We start from the raw sequence: 21,905 nt of genomic DNA on the forward strand, positions 1-21,905 counted from the left end.
AAAGGAATGAGTTGGGGCTTGTAATTGTTTAAATTTCAGAAAGCTTTTTAATAGACAAGGTAAAGGTTTATGTGCAGAGGGTAATTTTTGAGAAAGAGATTCCAGTTTAGAAATGAGGGGATGATTATGGAACTGGACAGTTCTAAAAATGAATCTATCTGACAGATATTGACGCCTTAAGTTTAATGGAGGGTCACAACATTCTATTTGCAGAGCATTAACCGGGCTCGATTTCATAGCACCAGAAACAATCCTCAAAGCCCTAGACTGTATGAGATCTAGTTTTCTAAAGCCTGCTACATTACCTGGATCTAAGAAAAAGGTCCCAAAATCAAGAACGCTTCTAATGACAGCATTATACACCAACCTCAATGTGGCCGGGTGAGCACCCCACCAAACTCCACTGAGACATCTCAGCATATTCAAGTGTCGCTCACATTTACCAACCACAAATTCGCAGTGTGGTTGACCTGTTAGTTTAGAATCAAGTATAGCTCCTAAGAACTTTACTTGATTATTGACGGGTAATATATTATCGCAATCATATCTTATAGTTGGTGAGGGAGGATTTCTGGATTTTAGGAAAGATAAAGAGGACGAGACACGTTGTTCAGCATTACTTACAGACTTATCAGAGGCATAAATAACCAAGTCATCGGCATATTGTAATAAACTAACTGAATCTCCGATAGAGTTTTCTAGGTCATGTGTATAAATATTGTACAATAAAGGACTCAGCACAGACCCTTGTGGCAAGCCCTTCCATACCAGCCTACTAGGAATGTAAGGGCCGCCAACATCTAAAAGAATTTTCCTCTCTGATAGAAGATTTACAATGAAATTATTTAAAAAATAAGGAACCTTTAATTTATCTAATTTACTTTTTAGAATATGTAACAAAACATTATCATAAGCCGAATTAATATCCAAGAAAGCTGCGACTACTGACTTTTTATTTGAGAAAGCATTACGAATGTCCGTGACTAATATGCCTAAATTGTCACACACACTTTTACCTTTTCGAAATCCAAACTGAGTTGGTGACAGATATTTATTATTTTCTATATACCATTCAAGCCGATTTTTAATTAAATGTTCAACAACTTTTGTTATCACCGATGACAAGACTATAGGACGGTATGATTTAATATCAGATCGAATCTTAGACGGTTTTAAAAATGGCAGCACTATTTGACTTCGCCAAGATGGCGGTATGTCATTTGTCAATAGAACTTTATTTATTAAATTTAAAAAGTAATTTAATCCATTTTCGCCAAGGTGAGACAAAAAGGAATATGGGATCCCATCTTCCCCAGGAGCACTGTCTTTAACGTAATTTAATACACCTTTTAATTCTAATAACGTAAAAGGTAGATTTAGTGAGGAAGGGACAACATCAGAGTTATTTTGTGTAGAAGAGTGGATGAGATCTGGAGCAGAAGGAGGAGCCAAGCGATCAAGGAATTGATCAGCTAATTCTATAGGAAGCAACGACGGGTTAGAAGGATTGATAGCTGACCTGAATCTTTTGATATTTCGCCAAATGACAGAAGAATTTATTCCAGGTGATAAAGAGCTACAATATTTCCTCCAACCCTCAGATTTCTTTTTTTTAAATAGTTTTTTAACCTCTTTCATTACATTCATTAAGACCTCGTATTTTTCCATAGACATATCATTGCGATAATTAAGCTCAGCTGCCTTGCGTTTTTTAATAGCTGTGGTACATTCTTCATCCCACCATGGTGGAGATGACAACTTATTACTACTTGGCTTTTTCCTAGGAAAAACACTATCAGCCGATTCTAACAAAACTTCTTGTAAATAATTACTATTTGTGACATTATCTTGTGAGCAATTATTCAGTTTCTCTTCTACTAATAAACTGTATTGACTCCATTTCGAGTCTATGATTTTGTGTTTAAGGCGAGACTTTTTAATAAACATATTACTATTTTTTTACAGGGAAATGAAATGATTATGGGATAATGATCACTATTGTAAGATGAACACAAAGTAGACCAAGAGAGAGAAGATGCTAAATTGGGAGTACAGATGGACAGGTCAATGGCACTAATTACTTCACCAGGCTTTGTAAGGCGAGTAGGAGAACCCGTATTTAAAATGCACAGGTTATACATGTCTAAGATATCCAATAATTCATACCCGTACCTATTAGATACTGAACTACCCCACGATGTATGATGAGAGTTGAAATCACCCAGAATCATGAAAGGCTGAGGGAGAACTGAAATTAAGTTTTTTATTTCATTGAATATTTGCAAGGAGGGGTGAGGGACATATACAGAGACAAAACAGATACCATCAACAATAGCTGTAATGATAGAAAAGCTGTTACTATGTGAAGGAAGAGGGAAGGAAGAAAAGATGCTTGAGTTTCTGATGAGCAGGCATACACCACCATACCCATCAGCCCTGTCTTCTCTTAAGCAAGAATAACCAGGGATTTTGAATACCTGATCTGGCTTTAGCCAGGTTTCAGATAAAGAAAAAATAAAAGGATTAAAATTATTTATAATGTGTATAATTTCATGCTTTTTGTTTATAATACTGCGGCAGTTCCATTGAACTAACCTGTCCATGTTGGCCATTATTATTATCAGTGTAGGAATTAATTAAATTAGCAGCGTGGGACGGTATAGATAAATTAGGTTGAGAAAGAAATTTAATTAATGTAGTAATTAACTCTATTATTGTCTGTTGTGAATTTGCATTAGGCGATGATGGTAATGCACATCCATTAGAAGGCTCTGGCATATTGTAGTCTCTTACAAGAGACTCATGTGCTACATGATCGAAACCTTTACTGTGTTGAGGAGGTGTTCTGGGTTTAGTGAAGACTGTTTTTTTATAAGATATTGTACGTGGAGGTGGTGAACCAGGCAATACTGTATTTCCACCAGGAAGAGATTTACTTGGGAGAGAGGATACAACATCAGCAAATGATTTCGAAATTGGGGGATGTAATTTTGACGCTTCAATATAAGATAAGCTATTCTCTGCCATTGTTACTTTTATATCTGTTTGTCTCACATATTCTGGGCATTTTTTGCTTGAAGCAAAGTGCAGCCCAGAGCATAAGCAGCAAGAACCATGGTCTTCCTCTACATTACAAGTATCTCCAGTATGGCCTTGACCACACTTGTAACACCTGGGCTTTGACCTGCATTGGACCTTGGTGTGCCCAAAGCGGCAACAATTAAAGCACTGAATTGTGGGATACACATACAATTTAACCGGCATAGAATTATAACACATAAATATCCGTTTAGGCAAAACTTGTCCATCAAATGTAAAAACAACTGTTTGTGAAGGTTTCCACGTAGGTGAGTTATTGACCATGATTTTATAATTAAGTCGCCTGATTTTTATAATTTCCCCACACCCAATGGGTATGTTAGTGTTTTCCATAATATCTTCAGGAGACCATTCCGTTGGTACTCCCCTAACCAAACCCATCCTTGTAATATTGAAAGTAGGGATAAAAGCTTTCATGTTGTTAGTTGGTAAGCAGTTTGAATTTATAAAGCTGTTTGCGTCTGTATATTTACTAAAAGTTAATGTCATTTTATTTCTGCCAATACGTTTTAAACTACCATCTACAATATTTTTAAACAGAATTTTTTTTAAAAATTTCCCGAATACAACTGGGTGTAAAACTGTGCTATCATCATCAGATGACTGTACTTTCTGCACATGTACCACAAACGGGCCGTGGTCATTGGCATCGTAACTAGCCCTACCAATTTGTGTGGTGGGTTTAGAAGATATACCGGTGGAAAGAAGAGGCATTGTTGTCTTATTAGTGGAAGGACTAGATGGAGGCAAATTGTTAGTTGGTGGTGTCACAGTGGTCTCAGCAAAATCATCTGTGCATTGACAAGAAGGACTGTCTGAGGGTTTAGAGTGTTCTGTAGTGCTTTTGCGTTTCCTTTTATTGCAATGTTTGCAAACTTTGTGTAAATTTTGCCTGTGACTGCGCTTCAGCTTCCTTTTGGAGGCCAAAGAACAGTCAGAATCCATACCGGATTCATTAGATATGGTGATAAATGCAACCGCGGGGGGCGCCGTGCCCCCCGGGTCCGGAGGCTCGTTCATAAAACTCAGAAAAGCTTACCAAAACTCGAAGAAAGAAGAAGAAAAATATAAATAATAATACAAATTATAAATATATACAATATTTAACTATTCTGATCACTAAATTTTTAAAAATATTATTTTACAGAAAATTCAAACAAAAATCGCGCCCGCCAAATTCGAAGCTTCCCGCGTTTTTTCAACCAAAAAGTTATGAGTACTGATAACCGACCAACCATAGACCATGTCAAATTAGAAGGTAAAAATCTTTATGGAAATTATTATATAAGTGTTTACACTGTTACAGAGTATCTGACCGATAGACTTTAATTTCTTTTATAAAAGTTAAGTTTATTGATAATGTTAAGTACATTCTCCTTTTTCGCGATGTGAAGTTAATGCAAATAAATAATGTATCTTGTAAGAATAGAAATGTATTAACTATGGTGGAGCCCTCCCACAACATTGCTGTGCCTAACCAAGGTCCTTATTGTAATAAATTATAACGTGTAAAATATTTATATAAGGAATGCAATAAAGATTTGAGTTTAGCAATATTCACTACAGACACAAGATTAGCATTTTCAAAAAATGAGTCAGTAGTAGCTACTTTCTTAGATATAAGCTCAGCTTATGACAATGTTCTTATATCGGTTATCAAGGAAAAACTGCTATGCTTAAACGTACCACCAATTCTAACAAACTTTATTATAGATATGCTCAGTGAAAGATACATAAATTTATTTATTGAAGATGTCAAACTATCTCGGACCGTATGGAAAGGATTACCACAGGGTTCTGTACTCAGTCCTTTGCTCTATAACATCTATACGTATGATTTAGAAACATCATTGCAGGCATCAACAAACGTACTACAATATGCAGACGATCTTCTTATATACAAATCGGGCAAATCAATTGAAAATAATTGTCAAACTCTAACATCTTCCCTTTCATTTTTAAACTCATGGCTGACTTCGAATGGTCTAGACATATCTGTATCCAAGAGCAGGGTTGTGTTGTTTTCCAGAATGCGTAAGCCTCTCCCGATCCAGATAAAGTTTGATAATGTTTTGATTCCCTCAACTAATAATGTCAAATTCTTGGGGGTGGTTCTAGATTCTAAGCTCACCGGTGTATCCCACTGTGAGTATGTAACAGCGAGATGTGAACGAAATTTAAATATTCTTAGATGTTTATCGGGCATCTGGTGGGGAGCGCATTCACACTCCCTAAATCTGATTTACAACGCCATAATCAGAAGTGTAATTGATTACGGTACTTTCCTGTTGGAACCAGGAAATGTTTCTGCTTTCAAAAAATTGGATAGTATTCAAGCAAAAGCAATGAGAATAGTCTTAGGAGCTATGAAGTCAAGCCCAATCAACTGTATGAGAACCGAATGTGTAGAGCCACCATTAAACTTACGCCGACAATTTCTATCTGATAAATTCCTATTCCGCTGTATGCAATTTAGTAACCATATCCTTACACCTAAACTGACATGCCTGACATCTACAATCCACACTTCTCATTTTTGGAAAAACAAACGCACACCATGTTTGGTTAAAAGTTACACAAGATTTACCTCTCTTCAGGCTCCTACTCACCAAGCGACTTCCAATCCTTTGTTCAAATATAGTTACGATTCCCTTGTAATCTCTCCTGATATACATACTAGCATAGGTCTTGTTAAAATTGAGCAAAACCAAAGGTTAACATTTAACTGTATTGTTGACACTAAGTGGCCACAATGGCATCGAATATTTACAGATGCATCTAAACATTCCAGTGATGGATGTGTAGGTGTTGGTGTACTACATTCTAACTACAATATTGTCCAAAAAACTAAACTCCCTACTGAATCCTCCGTGTTCACTGGCGAATGTATTGGCCTATTCAAAGCTATAGAATACATCCTTCTACTGAAACTTCAAAAAACTGTAATTTTTACAGATTCACTTAGTTCTCTAAATGCCCTAGCCCGGTTCCCATTTGGATCACATTATCAATTCCCTGTCATTTCCGAAATTAGAAATTAGAAACCTACTATTGAAATGTTTAAAAGAAAACTATGCCGTATCGTTTGCATGGATTTCTGGTCACTGTGGAATATCTGGAAACGAAAAAGCCGACCGTATTGCCAATGAGGCAGTGGAGAGTGGAGATGTGGATATTTTTGGAAACTATGCGCATGACTTGATAGCTCTTTCTGGGATTTATCTCCGGAATTCCTAGTCTGAATCCTGGAATCGTCAATCGTCAAATCGATCGTTCAAAAGGTCGCCATTATCGTGCTATTCAACCTTCTATACCCATTAAGCCCTGGTTTTGCAGACTGAGATTCGGTAAAAGAATTACAACAATACTGTCTCGTATGCGTCTGGGACACGTCTGCACCCCAGCTCACCTTGCTAAGTTTAATATTATTGACAACCCTACGTGCGAATGTGGATATGATGAAGCTGATTTGAATCACATAATTTTTGTTTGTTCTCGGCCCGAACGGTCGGCTCTTATCGACGGTCTCATTTCCCTTCATCCATATCCTGTTCACTTTCAACAATGGACCCACATATATTATATTGACAACATAATATAATGGACCCACTTTTAGCAGCTTTTATCTTAAGTAATGATATAAAGATCCTATGAATGTGTATATATGTAAATATCTTTTCTTACACTCCTTTTATATCTATTTCTATAAGAATTGATCTTTTATTTTATAGATTTCCTTTCCTTAATTCCGTTCCATCCGATACGTTTATTTTTTATCCGTTTCCCTGTTTTGACCCTGGTCCACAATGACCAAACCGTGCGGGCCATAATATAAAAAAAAACTATTAGTTAATAGTTTCTCTACTTGGTCTTGCTGTTTATTACTGATACCTAAATGGTTATAAATTTGTACACATTACCTACTAAAATTCATAAATTTTATTTTTAAGTGTCCTAACTCCTTACCCTCATCAATTTTACATTACATTTAGAAATTACAGTAAAACTAAACAATGTCATTTAAAATTCATATACTCTTCATAAACAGGTCCAGTTTAGATTTTTACGTCTTACCATTCTATTTGTAATTTTGTAATGATAACAGGCAACAGCAACAATAAATATACAGTTTGTTAATCGGTTCGAAAATAAAACAATCGCACAATTCGCTCATAAGGGCGTATTGTAACTTTGATCTGTCATCTGTGCAATTATGTCAGAATTGGGTGACCACGTGAAAAATCTAACCACATTCATATGGTTAATATAGGTTGTCATGTGTAAGTTGGCGTGTGGCAGAAAAAGGTACTAATTTTGACAGTTGTGTTGACAGTTCTAACAGCTTGGTAGCCTCACGTGTGTCGGTGCTAATAATTTGTGTTTTAAAGTATAAAAATCATTACGAAACATGCCAAAAGTAGTGCGGAGTGCAGCTAGAGAAATTATTCTAGCTGTAAAACGTTTTTGTGAAGAGGAGAAACGTAACAATGGGCCGATTATTCCATTTCAACAAGTGAATGCTCGAACAGCGGCTTTGACAGGTAAAGTATTGCCAGTTAAAAGTGATATTTATATCCCCAAATTTAGGGAAAAATAATAATTGCTTTTGAAAGTAAATGTGATTGATGGATAACTTAAAATATTTTTTGTTTTATTTAAGGTGTTTCTGAAAGAACCGTGAACCGTATAGTTTCAGAGGGAAAAATCATGGAAAGTAATTTTACAGCGAGAACTGAAGTCCCTAATCAAGCAGCTCAAGGACCTTCCACATCCACAGCTTGTGATGACAATTCCACACCAGAGAACACTACTTCCGAGGCTAAAGTTACGATAAAACTAGTCACTCCAGGTAAAAGTAGAAAAAGAAAATTAACTGTTTCTGATTTGGATGACTTTGATCTTTGTGTTATTAGACGCAAAATCCAATCTTATTATTTAAATAATTCCGTCCCTACTCTCAGAAAATTACATTGTGATCTAAAGGCAGACATCAATTTCAAGGGTAGTATAGAATCTCTCAGAAAAATACTACACAAGTTGGGATTTAGTTATAAAAAGAATAAATCCAAAAGGATGGTTCTCATGGAGCGATATGATGTTGTTGCCTGGCGATCAAGATTTTTACGAGAAATAGACAATAATAGAAGGAGTGACAATCCGAGGCCAATCGTTTATTTGGACGAGACTTATTTACACCCTGGCTATAAAGTTAAAAAATGTTGGCAGTCTGAGGAAACTGAAGGTGTCCTTACAGAAGTCTCAGAAGGTCAGAGATGGATCATAGTGAATGCCGGAAGTGAGAAAGGTTTTATCCCCAATAGTCTTTTGTGTTTCAAATCTAAGACCAAAAGTGGAGATTATCACGACGAGATGAATGGAGATAACTTCAGTAAATGGCTACAAGAAAAGCTTATCCCAAACTTAGAGCCCAATTCATTATTCATTCAATCAGGAGAATGTCTACTTAATTGATGAAATATTAAAGAAACATGGTCATAAGGCTGTAAGACTTCCGCCTTATCATTGTGACTTTAATGCAATAGAATTCATTTGGAGTTCGTTCAAAAGAATATTTGCAGACACAAATGTTACTGGCCTCTCTGAAAACATGGAACAGAGAATCCATAGTGCATTTTCCAAAATAACTGCTGAAGAATGGCAGAAACACTGTAATCACGTTATAAATGTTGAAAATAATTATCGTATGACAGACAACCGCCTTGAAACAGTAATGGAACCATTTTTAATTGATTTGAATAGCAGCGACTCAGATTCTTCTGACACAGATGACTCTGAAGAATTCATGGAAGGAATAATGCCTCTAACAGACCATAATTACTATAAAAAATAATTTTTTGTTATTGAGTTTTTTATTTACCTTTAATGTAATATCTAAGAATATCCATCAATCCAAACTAAACAAAAAAAGTGGCAACACAGAGGGTTGTAGGAGGCGCCGCCACTGGTACGCCAACTTATACTTGACAGTCTATAGAGTACTTGTCTAGTAATTTAGTAGGAAAATAGAAAGAAAACTCTGCCATTCTACCTAAAATAAAACATGTTTTAAAGTGATTTTGTTATAGATATATTCCTTAATTCTCTACTTAAGCGTTGTTTCTATATGATGTGGTCGTTGATTTCGAAGTCGTCTTATTTAAGTCTGTAGTCTCCGAGCTAACTAGATACTACTTATAACACAGTCTGTAATTAAACGCAAAGAACATTTCCCGCCTTTTTCACATGAGTACCAACCTTAGCCTTAAAAATTATATATTTAATTGCCAGTGTTTTAATACGTAAAATTTACATAGGTCTATACTTTATAGCACTGTGAAAGATTTACAGAATTTAATTTGTTTAATGCAAAAAGTAATATAGGTATATTGATTAATGTTACCGATTTAAGAATGAAATAAACAATATATATTTTTAAATATTGAACAAAAAGTCCTAAATTATACTTGTTAATATTTCAGTTTTATATAATGATAAAGACAATATTAATAAATGTGTATATCAATAATAAAAAAATACACCTGTAAGGCTTTCTCTTATGTTTTTATTTTGTTTTCAGATTATGCAAAAATATAAAACCGACTAATATTTATTATCTATATAATAACATAGACAAAATCTTGACGGCCGACGCCATTTTTCTCCCTTTTGTAAGTTGCTATTGCTGTTGCTAACGCCATTTTTGTTATACAGTCGAAGCTCCATAGGGTGATTCTTTTTTACTCATAGGCGAGACCCGTGAGTAGGAAAGAGATAATCGACATACATTGTTTTATGTAGCTTCAACCTAACCGAATATTTTCTACAAAGCTTATTTACGACGTTTCTCCTTGTCTATGCTCTAGATACGCATCCCGAGCGATACATACGGTGAAAAGAGTTTACTGACAAATGTTTAGTGAAAATGAAGGAAAACGCTGTACTTAAGTGGCAAAAAGTGTACAATCCTACTGGACCCCAACCACGACCTAGACATGGTCATCGAGCGGTCGCCATCAAGGATTTGATGATAGTTTTCGGCGGCGGAAACGAAGGGATAGTTCATGAGCTTCACGTATTCAATACTACAACAAACCAATGGTTTGTACCTGTTACCAAAGGTGAAGTTCCTCCGGGATGCGCTGCCTATGGTTTCGTCGTGGACGGAACGCGTCTTTTAGTTTTTGGCGGCATGGTGGAGTACGGCAAGTATTCTAACGACCTTTATGAACTACAGGCCTCTAGATGGGAATGGAAGCATTTAAAACCACTTCCACCAAAGCAGGGACTGCCTCCCTGCCCGCGTTTGGGCCATAGCTTTACTCTTCTTAACGGTAAAGTGTATTTGTTTGGTGGACTGGCTAATAAGAGTGATGATCCAAAGAATAATATTCCGAGCTACCTTAATGATTTATATACATTGGAGCTATACCCAAATTCGTCAATGACTGTATGGGACATACCATTAACATATGGTCAATCACCGCCCCCACGCGAATCTCACAGTGGTGTGGCTTATACAGATAAAAATACTGGGAAATCATCACTGATAATCTATGGGGGAATGAGTGGCTCCCGACTGGGAGATCTCTGGATCCTTGATATAGATAGTATGTCATGGACTCGACCTGAATTAGGAGGTATATCACCACTGCCACGTTCCTTACACACTGCTACTGTAATTGGACACCACATGTATGTCTATGGTGGCTGGGTACCACTTGTACCTGATGAATCTAAACTAGCAACTCATGAAAAGGAATGGAAGTGTACTAATACCCTTGCATCACTTAACTTGGAGACCATGACATGGGATGATATATCTCTTGATAACTTTGTAGAAAGTGTCCCTAGAGCTCGCGCTGGCCATAGTGCAGTAGCCATCCAAACTAGACTCTATATTTGGTCAGGTCGTGATGGTTATAGAAAAACATGGAATAACCAGATTTGCTGCAAGGATTTGTGGTACTTAGAAGTGGGAGTTCCACCACAAGCAGGGCGTGTGGCTCTGGTAAGAGCTGGAACTACTTCTTTAGAATTGTGTTGGCCAGCTATGAATACAGTTACTACTTATCTACTGCAAGTCCAAAAATGTGGTAAAGTGACCCCTGCTAGGTTCCCATCTGCATCTGAGCCTGTAACAGCGCCACCACCTGCACCTCCTGTGGCATCTCAACCAGACGCAGCAAAGGCCTTTGGGTTGATATCCCCAATTGCAACATTACCTACACCTGAGATACCTACCCGATCAACAATTTCTGCTGCAACTCCTGCACCTACTACACCTCAAAAAATAGTATCTGGATCCATTAAAGTAGCAGGACAATCTACTGGTCTCAAGATAGCTCCAAGCCCTCCAACAATAAAACAGTCATATCCTGGGAAAACAATTGCCAAATCACCTGCTCCTGGATCATCGCAACAAATTAAAGTAGCAGCAGTTACACCACAAGGTGTAACAAGAATTATGAGCGGAGTAAGCACTCCTGCCACGGTACGCGTTTCAACCCCTCAGTCTAATGCACAGATTGTTCTCAGTTCTCCTGTTGGATCTAGCACACCACGTTTTGTACAAGTTAAGACTGGTACGACTGCAGGAGTCCCTGTAAAACTTGGTGCGGGTAATACTGTAAAATTGGCCAGTAACACACTAAAGATTGGGACTGCAAATCTCCAGGGTAAGATAGCAAATAGTGTTCAAAAAGTTGCTTCAAATGTTCCATTAAAGTTAAGTGCTGGCAATGTTAAAATTGGTACAAGCAATGTATTGGTTAAATCTGCAGGAGGAGTCCCTATACAAAGTGGCATGCAAACAAAAATAACAGGAGGAGTCCCCGTTAAACTAGGTTCTGGCAATTTACCTGTTATTGGCAGCACTGGAGGAACTATACAGATAGCCAGTGGTGCTCTTACAGGACAAGGGGGCAAAGCTCCTGTGTATAAAATAGTGACTGCAAAATCTGGTGAACAAAGCACTGTAGTAACATCTGTGGCAGGCAGTGTGAGTGCTACTGGTGCGACAGTTCTACGACAAACTGGTGGCAATGCAGGTATACCTGTTATTATAAAGAAGACACCAGGTGCCAATGCTCAAACAAGTTCTGCTCCACAATATGTTACATTAGTCAAGACCTCAACTGGCATGACCGTTGCGACTGTGCCTAAAATGGCAATGATGCAAAATAGACCTGTAGTATCAAGTGGGGCGCAGGGCCAGGGAATTTCTCCAGGAGCAACAATTGTTAAATTAGTATCCGCAAATACTGTAGGAGGTAATAAGATAATCACTTTACCATCTAATGTTCTCCAACTGGGTAAATCAGGAGTTGGTAATAAGCAAACAATAGTAATCACAAAGTCTGCTAACCAATCACAGCATGGACAACAGCAGTGAATGACCCGACCACACTGAATCTGACCACACAGTGAAGTGTTCTTGAGTGTCTTACTTCTTTTTAAAAGATGCAAGGTTTCTGGGACTTGTGACACTATAGAAAATCCTTAAAACTATTTATTAGTTTATAGTAAGAAACCGTATGCACTGTAACAGTTTATTTAGTTTTAGCTTTTAAATATTCTGATTTGCATTTCAATGACATAGGAAAGAAAATTAAATAATTGTGCTGGTTACATGGTTTGTCACAATAGAATATCTGCAACCCAGTTTACTGCTGCTAAACATACTGTCTTTTTTGCGTGCAATTCAGATATTTTATATACAGTAACTTAAAACTAAATGTCAAGGGTTTTTTTTTATTGTTTTGCCTCTCTTAAATTTTCTTGTCTTCCTGTTCACAGCAGTTTATTATATAATTCTAATAAATAAACTGGTGTATTAGGCACAATACCCAAGTGCTATACTTAAATTTGAACAATTGTAATTAAAGTAACATAAAAAATGCACTATTTTAGTTTTAATATGACAAGCCAAGTTAATGTTGTGGTGGTTATTTTATCATTAAAAATAGGTTCTGAGGTGTATTCTGTTGAATTGCTGATTTATGAGACTTATGAGGCTATTTGTATGTTGACAATCCACTGTTCTGAATATCTGGATGATTATGGTTTTAATGGAAAGCAAATATATAAAATTAATTTTCACTGTGCCTAAAAAATTATTGGCAATATCACTGTAACTTAATGGTAATTTTAGAAAATGTATTGAACAGCTGAAAATTTAAATTTTTACAAATTGTTTGGTCAATAGCTATACTATATATTAAAGTCAAAGCCAAGTGTATAGTTGGGTGTTATGAAAACATATTGATTTCTTTGTGAATTACATAAATAATTATAATTGTCTTATACACATTTCAAGAGTCAAATGATTTTCTTTTATGGCCTAGCCAATAGATTAAACCAAAACACTATTAAATTGAAAGCGTCAGTTGCTGAACCTAAGTCTAACTTAAGAAGTTGAAATTCCATGTTAGCTTCTGTATGTATACATTTAGTTTTTAATGCTGCTCGAGCCTACCCTGGATAGCCTTACTCCTATCAAATAAGTAAATATTTCATTTGTTTGATATCATATTTTATCTGTAATTTTTATTATGTAAGTTAAGTAATTGACATAATATAGTAATATATTATTAAAAATATGCAGAATATATTTTCATGTCACCTAAATCAATTATAAATTTAATGCTAAAATGGAAGCAACATGTCGAATTAATTGGATTTTTTATTTTTGTATTTGAATTAAATGAAAGCATATTCTGCACACAAACAGTTAAGTTAGTTATATTTTAGAATATTTAGAGTGATAAGTAAGAAAGAGAATGTAAATATCATTAAGTAGGTAATGTTATAGTTTGTTCATAATATTATGTTCATTTGCTTGAATAAACGATTTGGATAAAATGTGAATTTTATTTATGTATATGCAAAATATGAATCTGAATGATTCAAACATAGAATACTTGAATTATAGATTTAAATTTTAAATCACTCATCATCAGTGCTAAGTGTTATATGTGTGCTAGTTAATTCCGTCACTAGAGGGCGTTACCCGTATTTATGTATTGTAGGGTCATAGATACATAGAGAACATATTAAATTGGTGTCGAATTGAAAAACTCACTTTTTTTTGCTGTTCTCTGAATAAACGCCATCTTATTAAACAACTATTAACAGCCTTAAGGGCTAAGGGGTATTTTAGTTTGTACTTGTGTCACAAGGGTGCTCTGTGCGCAGTTTTAATGAACTATGATTGTCGCGTTACTGCATAACACATGTAAAAGCAAAATTTCCTTGACGTTAAGTATGCCATAATCACCCTTGTGATAATATTGTGGTTAGGTAATCCACACCAGGTTCAAAATCCGAAACTGTTTAGTAGATTATAATTATTTGTATTACCAAAATGATTAAAATAGTGCCCTAACGATAAATTTCTGTAATTTTTTTAATTCAAATCCAAATGGTTTTCCAAGTAGGTTAAAGTCGTCAATTGTAGAAACATGTGAGTGCCATGCTCGATAGTTATGATGATGATAATCTATAATGAAAATCTAACACACACTTCTACTGCCAGTAAAAAAATCTGTTTAGGAAACATAAAAATAACAGAAAATACGTACTAATTTAATTTATTTCTTAATAACAGTCCTTAAATTATTTTATCCCAGAAGACCACACGTGACTATATTGAGGCAACTCCTAGCCTGTCCATCAGGTTTTACGGCTACTATCTTCTTCTTTTTTCCATTCGCATCGTAATGTTTTTCTTCCTGTAATTTACCGATATGTTAATATATATTTAACCCAACTGTAAATCGCTTGTTCTAACTCGATGATTTTTTTTATTATTGCAAAATACACATTTTCAGGCCACCGGTCGTTTTTTTTGCTCAAAACGAAGTGGACACGATACGCTTATGATGTACATAGAATACATTATACAGACGGACACCAGATGCGAATGGACATATTTATGTATAATATAAGGTCATTTCACTTCTTGGAATTTTTGAAAACTTTTGTATGTTACTTTATGTATATTTAAACTTGGTTCTGCTCCAGTATAACCAGTAACAAGTACCTTTCCAAAGTTTGAAGTATGATTCATTGCTATTGTTAGGTATACCTACCGTGACCAGACGTCCGTGTTTCCAATTATAAGTCACGGTGTCCCCGGTATTAACTGTCCCGTTTTCAGAAACCACGTGACAAATTGAGCAGCAAAATATAAAAAATTGTGCCAAGAGTTACATTCACATTTGAAATGGTCACCAGCTAATAAATAAACAAATTTGTTCTTCTGATATTGATATTTGATATTCATCATCATATTGAGATTCGTAGGTAACTTTTAAGCCAACTTTGAGCTTTTTTTAACTGACTAGGTACTTATTATTTAAACTTAATTAGACCAAAGTCCCGTTTTGAGTCAAAGAATAAATGGTCATTTTAGGTATACCCTGTTTCGACAAATTAATACAATTCTTAAAAGGCCGGCAACGCACTCGCGAGACCTCTGGCATTGAGAGTGTCTATGGGCGGCGGTATCACTTAACGTCAGATGAGACTCCTGCCCGTTGGCACCCTATTCTATAAAAAAATGTCTAACCCAAAAACCTTAACAACGTTCTACTCCATATTTATATAAAAGTAATCTCTCGGAAAAACAATTAGGAACGAGTATTAACTTGTTGCATGAAGTGCCACTGTATTGGAACAAGCGTCCACTCAGCGTAATCGATTGTCAATTGTCAATTGGATTGAAAGAGCAAAATTCAGCTTGAACGTCTTAATTTCAAAATTACTAATACTTCAGGTGTCTCTAAAATAATAATAGTTATATACACGTTATTAACATAAAAAAACAGGTAACACAAAAGTTGTCAATGAAATTAAAGGTTGGTTTTACTGCTAACAGAAGATTATTTCTGACAACTTTGACTGTGACTTAAAGGAAACATACAGCAAACACTATAATAACATAAATATATCGAATACAAAATACTTAAAAAACACGAACCTATTGCGTAATGGAATACTGGAAGAAGCTGTAATACTTACGTTCAAAATGAAAATGAATGGTTTTACGTGGCGTATATTGTTAAGTCCTACTCCATTATATAACAAGTAGAACTAAGCCTCTATTCCGCTACGATCGTCACTTTTTACATTAGTGAAAAGGTATTGTATTTTCATTTTTTATAGCACTGCAACTGAATACTCTCCAGAGATTCAGTTGTGTAAGGTACACGTCTATTGTCTTTAAAGTTCTTTGAAACTTTAAAGTTAGTAACAATAGAGCTGAGCTGAGCAATGTTTTAGAAACACATACGATGAATCAATACTTACTTCAGGTAGTTCTCCTATTTTGTATTTGGAGAGTATGGTGTAAGCATCAGCCGTGTGACCGGCCTCGTGGAAGACCTTGGTGCAATCGGTCCCTGCCTCGTCTGTAACTAGCTCGGGACCGCCGGGATGCTGTGAATATTCGTTTTTAAGGTTTTTAATTTGTCGAGTTAGGTTTTACGAGACTACTTGCCGTACTCGGTACATTAATTCACGTCCATCAAACGATCCCTAATGGTAGATTAATTTTCATTATAAATCGAAGGTACAATGCCGGATATCAGCAAAGTAAATTTAGTTCGTGATAGGGTAGTAAATGACCTATATAACAAGGAAAGATAATCTCTGATTAATAGTTTTCTTTGTATATTGTAATAACTTGATAACTATATTAACTTTTACCATCAGTTGATAACAAGGTTATTTTTTGTAATATTATTACAAATATATGAAGACCGCCGTTCGTTTCTAATAACCACTTTTCTGTATTGTGTATTTCATTAGATTTACAAAAAGCCAAGGTACTCGCAAGCCACTGGGCCAACACTATCAAAAAGACTATATTCATAGACTTTGTAAAATATTAGATTACCGCATTCACATATGTTTTATTTTCGTATATTTTTCTCTCTTGGTGGGCGTTTATAAATAATGAAGGATTTTGGACTAACTTCAGCAGTATATTTAGTAACATCATAGACGGAGTCCTTGTATATGATCCACACTGGAGCCGCATTTCGACCAGTCTTCTCGGCCACCTCCGCTCTACTATACCTCACCGGCGCCGACATGTTTCTGTAGAATCAGTCATTACCAATATATTGATTATCTTCACTCATCGTCCTAACAACATTTATAAACGGAAAAATTAGTTTAATAATTTATTTGCTGTATTAGAACACATCACTGTTGTTCTAAACGAACCAACGTAACATACGTTGTTGCTTTTTTTAATTATGTTTGCATAATTAATGTTTCATCATTTAATAATATTTGCTTGCAATTGCTAATATAAATAATATACGTACATTCCTAAATAAAATACCTACTATTTTAAAATATTAGAAAATAAAGAAACTATATACTTACGATAATCCTCAGAAAGCGAGTATCCGCGTTCCGCAGCTACCACTCTATCGCCAGTTATCGCTTTATATATCCATATTATCTTTGATAAATATATTACATCCAATCCGCACGGATAGTCACGGATATGAAAGCGTTCATTTTGTTCATCTGTTAATGTTACTTTTTAAACGCAAAACAAATGAAGAATGGGCAATCCACTATGTTTTCGGAACGTTTTTTTCTTTCACAACCAGATCTTGATGCTGAGAGATAAAAATATTATATGTTATATTATGTGATAATATGTTGATTATAATAAATATTTGAAATTGGCCGATAAGATAAAATATTCTTTATAATCGATTTACGTATTTGTTTGTCGTCAATTAGTATTAATGTCTGTTAGTGTCTAATTTGTCTGTGTTCCAATTTTTCATTAATGTGAAAATGTAATGTATAACAATAATTAATCATTAAAAATTACAAAAGATAAAGTAGAAGAAGTCAACGATAAAGATTGCATGACGATTTATAGGTTAATTCTTTTAGTTTAATTGCTTTTCAAACAAGAGATCAAAGGCTGACGCAGAGGCGCAGCAACCCTGTGTGGTTCTTCCCGAAGTTTTCGGTCACTGATCAAGCAACAATTGATTCCTTTAGTAGCATTTCACAAATATCCTCTTTAGGTGAGAGTAACATTAAATAAACGCGTGGCCGGCCTCGGAAGACCAATAAATGCTACTAGAGTGGGGAAGTGAGTTGTTTGGCGCGAGTGCTGGTCAATAAATTATCAATATTGGTTAAAGATATTGGTAATAATATTGGTTATCGCTGGGGCTACCGACCTCAGTTCGTAGTAGAGTGTGAGGAGGCACCAACCTGCTACCACTATATCGGAGACGGCCGGGCGACGCACATGCATACGCTGAGGGACTGCCCAGCATAGAAGGAGGATATGATTCCTCTGCTAGATGTACTCCAGGGCGATGACGCAAGACCACCTATCGTAGTAAAATAAATATTAATAATATTTATTTATATTTAGTATTTATATTATTAATAACGGCTCATGAAAAATTGTCCACTATATCTACTAGGCGGTCATGAAAAAAAAAGAAAAGGTGGAAAGGACCAGAAAGCTTTGTTCCGTAGCCCATCCGCGGCGGCGAAAGAAACTCCAAGCCTATAAATGTCTCGCTCACTAAAACCTCGCCACCTAAAACGTGCCAAACCGGAATAGCAGGGTTCCATCCGTTAAAAAGAAGGTAAAGCCAGTAAGTACCCGATCTCCCCGAGCTATTACTAAAAGCCCCCTAATGGCCCCGTCTGACAAGGTTACTTGCTGTGGTCTGTGCCAAGTATCTTCACAAACCAACAATGAGCGTGGAGAGGCGGACGCAACCGCCGCATCGTATGTGGGGAAGCATATAAAACTCTAATGTAACCGCTTAGGCGATTTTTTGGTGGCGCCTTAGCGTTTTAGTGGGAATGCACAATTGCGAGTGCCATGTGACTGCTTAGCAGTCGGTAGAATATAACCAATGCATTTCCACCAAAAAACAAAAACAAAAAGAATGAGAGAGACTTTTTTTAACATTTTAAATTTATAAATGAATAAAAAAATAACATGCATCTTACGTTGTATTACAAGCGTGTAAAAATGGGCTCGCTATTAGTTTTCATTGAGAGTGTAATTACTGAATATATAGCTATGAGTGGTTCATATTAAGATCCCATATACGCCTCGCTAGAAGCAAACTTGTGTTACGATACTCCATAATACGTTCTCATTGCGCCTTAGTAAATATTAATACGTTTCTAGTTCTAATAGAAACATTTCAATCGTTTATTAATGGATATCAATTGGGTTAAACAGAGTGTCGGTAATTATTTATTTAAATTACAATACATTATCTTTGATAAGAAAAAATAATATACGCGTAATATGATACAGAACCATTTCGGTATGAAAAAATTTTCACCGTGCCTAAGCCGGTGGAAGGCCATCTGTTTGTCTATCCATCTGTTTTTTTCTGTGACGGCCAACGGGTGGTAATGATGGAATACCTTGGAGCTTACATTAGGAGGGCATTGTGCATAGGACAAATAACGCAATTGCTAACATGCTCAAGGTGTTTTGTTTCACCAAGATAACGCCCCGCGCACAAGTCCGGAGTTTCGATGTTACTAAGTCGGAAAATAAAATAGCATCTAATAAATAGTTAGTATCACCTTAACTTATTTATTTATTTATATACTTGAACATCCCTTTGCGACAATATATATGTCACGAAAAAGGAAAAGAGAACGGAAATTGTTACTAAAAGTATTTGTGTTTAAATATTGGCTAAATCTAGTACTATATCGTTGTAATAGTAAAATTATTTTAATTGAAAATAGATTATAAGCACATTATAAGCTGTGTAGATTATAACCATTATGAAGGCATCATTACACCGAATGATGTATTTATAAGTGTACACGAACACGTCTGATCCAATCTGGCTCGCAAACATCACGCTTGTTTGTTCATTGCCTTCGGACATCAAACATATTTGCCCAACACACCCACTTACTTGGAATATTATTACGCACTTTAATATTTTAAGAGTTATTCATATTACGAGCTTGGGGATCGGACAGAAATCGCCGTAAATCTCTTCAAGGGTTTATTTTAAATCAATCAACGAAGAACTTAATTACACTAAAAAAACAAAAATTTCTAGAAATAATGTCAGTAATTACAAAATTACGCCCACTTCACTCAATACTTTATCAGTTATTTTCACTGTTCGCACTTTATCTCTTCGACGTTAGTCTCTAGGAATCGCACTAGAAGCCGAGTAGATGGGTCGCGTTTCGGCTCACTTATTATCCCTGAGAATAATCTTGATCGATTTTCGAGAACTTTTTAGTCAGGAATGGTACCGAGTAGCTGATGTTTTATCCTTATCCCACTATTGACTCTTGAACAAAGCTAGAAGCAAAAGACCATATAAAAAATAAAATTTATATTTTTTAAATATCTGGCGCTATGCATCATCTTAGACCACTATATCTTAGACAATAATAGTTTTTACAGCAATGTCGCGTCGGCAATGAGTGTAAACCGAATTATATTGCTCTATTAGTTTTGCTTTCCCATTTGACGATCCTACGTAAGCATTGAATTGCTCATCAAACTTATAGGCATAGCTTTCAACACAAATGGTAATGGTCGTGTTTATTTCTCGGACCAATATAATGCTTAGTTCTCAGTTTAAGTAGTAGACAAAATTAAGACAGTAAGTTATTTAAAAAGCAACACATTGAGGATATATTTGCTATTACTAACTACAAACATTGGTAGTTTTGAGTTTTAAGTCGACATATTCAGCGTCTTATATACCCAATATTTACGAATTAACGATTGGTTACTTGACTAAGACTGAAACTATATTAAGTTGAACTTCTGAGGGGCTACGACTCATATCAGTGCAACAGCCACTCTCCGGTTAAGGGCCAACTCATATTTAAGACAAATGCCACGATTGTTGTAGTTGTTGCCTGTTAACTCCTGTAAACCCTTTGCAAACTGATAACATTGTAAAGGAACACAATTCAACATTTTCTTATTGGAACATAAAGGACGTGGAAGTGATTTCCTCAAAGAAAGACAAGAACTATGAAATGTTTATATACTATACTACTATTTTATATAATACATATGCATAGTTTTGCGCAAAGAAATAAAATTTTATTGTATTACAAAATTGTACTTGTATCTTTATAAAAATAAATAAATGCTTTCTGTATAGACGGTAAAAGCTTCTTAAATAAACTAAATTGAGGTAATAAACCTTCAATAGATTAAATTAATTATTATCAATTGTAGGTGATAAAGGAGTTGGTGACGATTGCTGAGTGGAGTTTACGAGTATCTTGAGAAGTTTACGAGTACACGCCCGTTAACAGTTTGCCAACAATTATCGCTTTTTATTGACTGTCGCATTAAACTGTTATTACTTTATTTCTTAACGTATGGAAAATTTCAATTTGTTGTTGTTCTAAATTATTTAAGCGTTTTATTAAAATATTTTATGCTTCGTCATTAATTCCACAATAATTGTATTTACTTCGCTAGATGATTAGACTTACACACTTCGATCATTTTCTTTCACACGTTTTAATTGCGCAGATAAAAGTGAAATCCTTGAACGAACAGCGAATGCTCGACCGCAGGCTTTCGTCATTACACAAAAATAGAAAGCTCTTGTCAAAGGCCCCACAAGCCAAGGTCTGGAAGCCTAATAGGTTTTGCAAAGTTGCGACAAAATATCTTGTATGTACATAATATAATTTTCAAGAGAGAGGTTAATACTATAAAGAAACATAATATTTAAAATTTCGATATTTTATTTATTCTGTTATTTGTGACCCCACTATTTCTAAAG

At 35.4% G+C, this 21,905-nt stretch overlaps 2 protein-coding genes and 2 long non-coding RNA genes across 5 annotated transcripts; 3 read left to right on the forward strand and 1 right to left on the reverse strand.

Moving 5' to 3' along the window:
* Positions 1-789: 789 nt before the first annotated feature.
* LOC123689868 lies at positions 790-2,532 on the forward strand. Its single transcript, XR_006750737.1, has 2 exons — positions 790-1,565; positions 1,966-2,532. It is a non-coding gene; the product is annotated as an uncharacterized LOC123689868 (long non-coding RNA).
* Positions 2,533-7,579: 5,047 nt separating this feature from the next.
* LOC123689865 lies at positions 7,580-8,011 on the forward strand. The gene is made up of 2 exons (XR_006750735.1): positions 7,580-7,640; positions 7,760-8,011. It is a non-coding gene; the product is annotated as an uncharacterized LOC123689865 (long non-coding RNA).
* Positions 8,012-9,821: 1,810 nt separating this feature from the next.
* On the forward strand, positions 9,822-13,959 carry LOC111002994 (host cell factor 1). Its single transcript, XM_022273319.2, has one exon. It carries the CDS (start codon positions 10,022-10,024, stop codon positions 12,488-12,490), a length of 2,469 nt encoding a protein of 822 aa, XP_022129011.2. The 5' UTR covers positions 9,822-10,021; the 3' UTR covers positions 12,491-13,959.
* A 712-nt stretch (positions 13,960-14,671) lies between these two features.
* On the reverse strand, positions 14,672-17,726 carry LOC111002983 (cytochrome b5). Of its 2 annotated transcripts, none has more exons than XM_022273296.2 (4): positions 17,491-17,726; positions 17,076-17,199; positions 16,408-16,536; positions 14,672-14,828 (listed from the first exon to the last, which is right to left on the reverse strand). In XM_022273296.2, the coding sequence occupies exons 2-4, from the start codon at positions 17,193-17,195 to the stop codon at positions 14,718-14,720; spliced, it is 360 nt and encodes a 119-aa protein (XP_022128988.1). In that variant the 5' UTR covers positions 17,196-17,199; positions 17,491-17,726; the 3' UTR covers positions 14,672-14,717. The 2 variants fall into 2 exon arrangements, with proteins under 2 accessions (XP_022128988.1, XP_022128987.1); XM_022273295.2 differs by having other exon boundaries at positions 17,494-17,725.
* Positions 17,727-21,905: the final 4,179 nt, after the last annotated feature.

The sequence above is a fragment of the Pieris rapae genome, chromosome 16 (genome assembly GCF_905147795.1).
Source record: "Pieris rapae chromosome 16, ilPieRapa1.1, whole genome shotgun sequence".
In the NCBI taxonomy this organism is placed as follows: domain Eukaryota; kingdom Metazoa; phylum Arthropoda; class Insecta; order Lepidoptera; family Pieridae; genus Pieris; species Pieris rapae.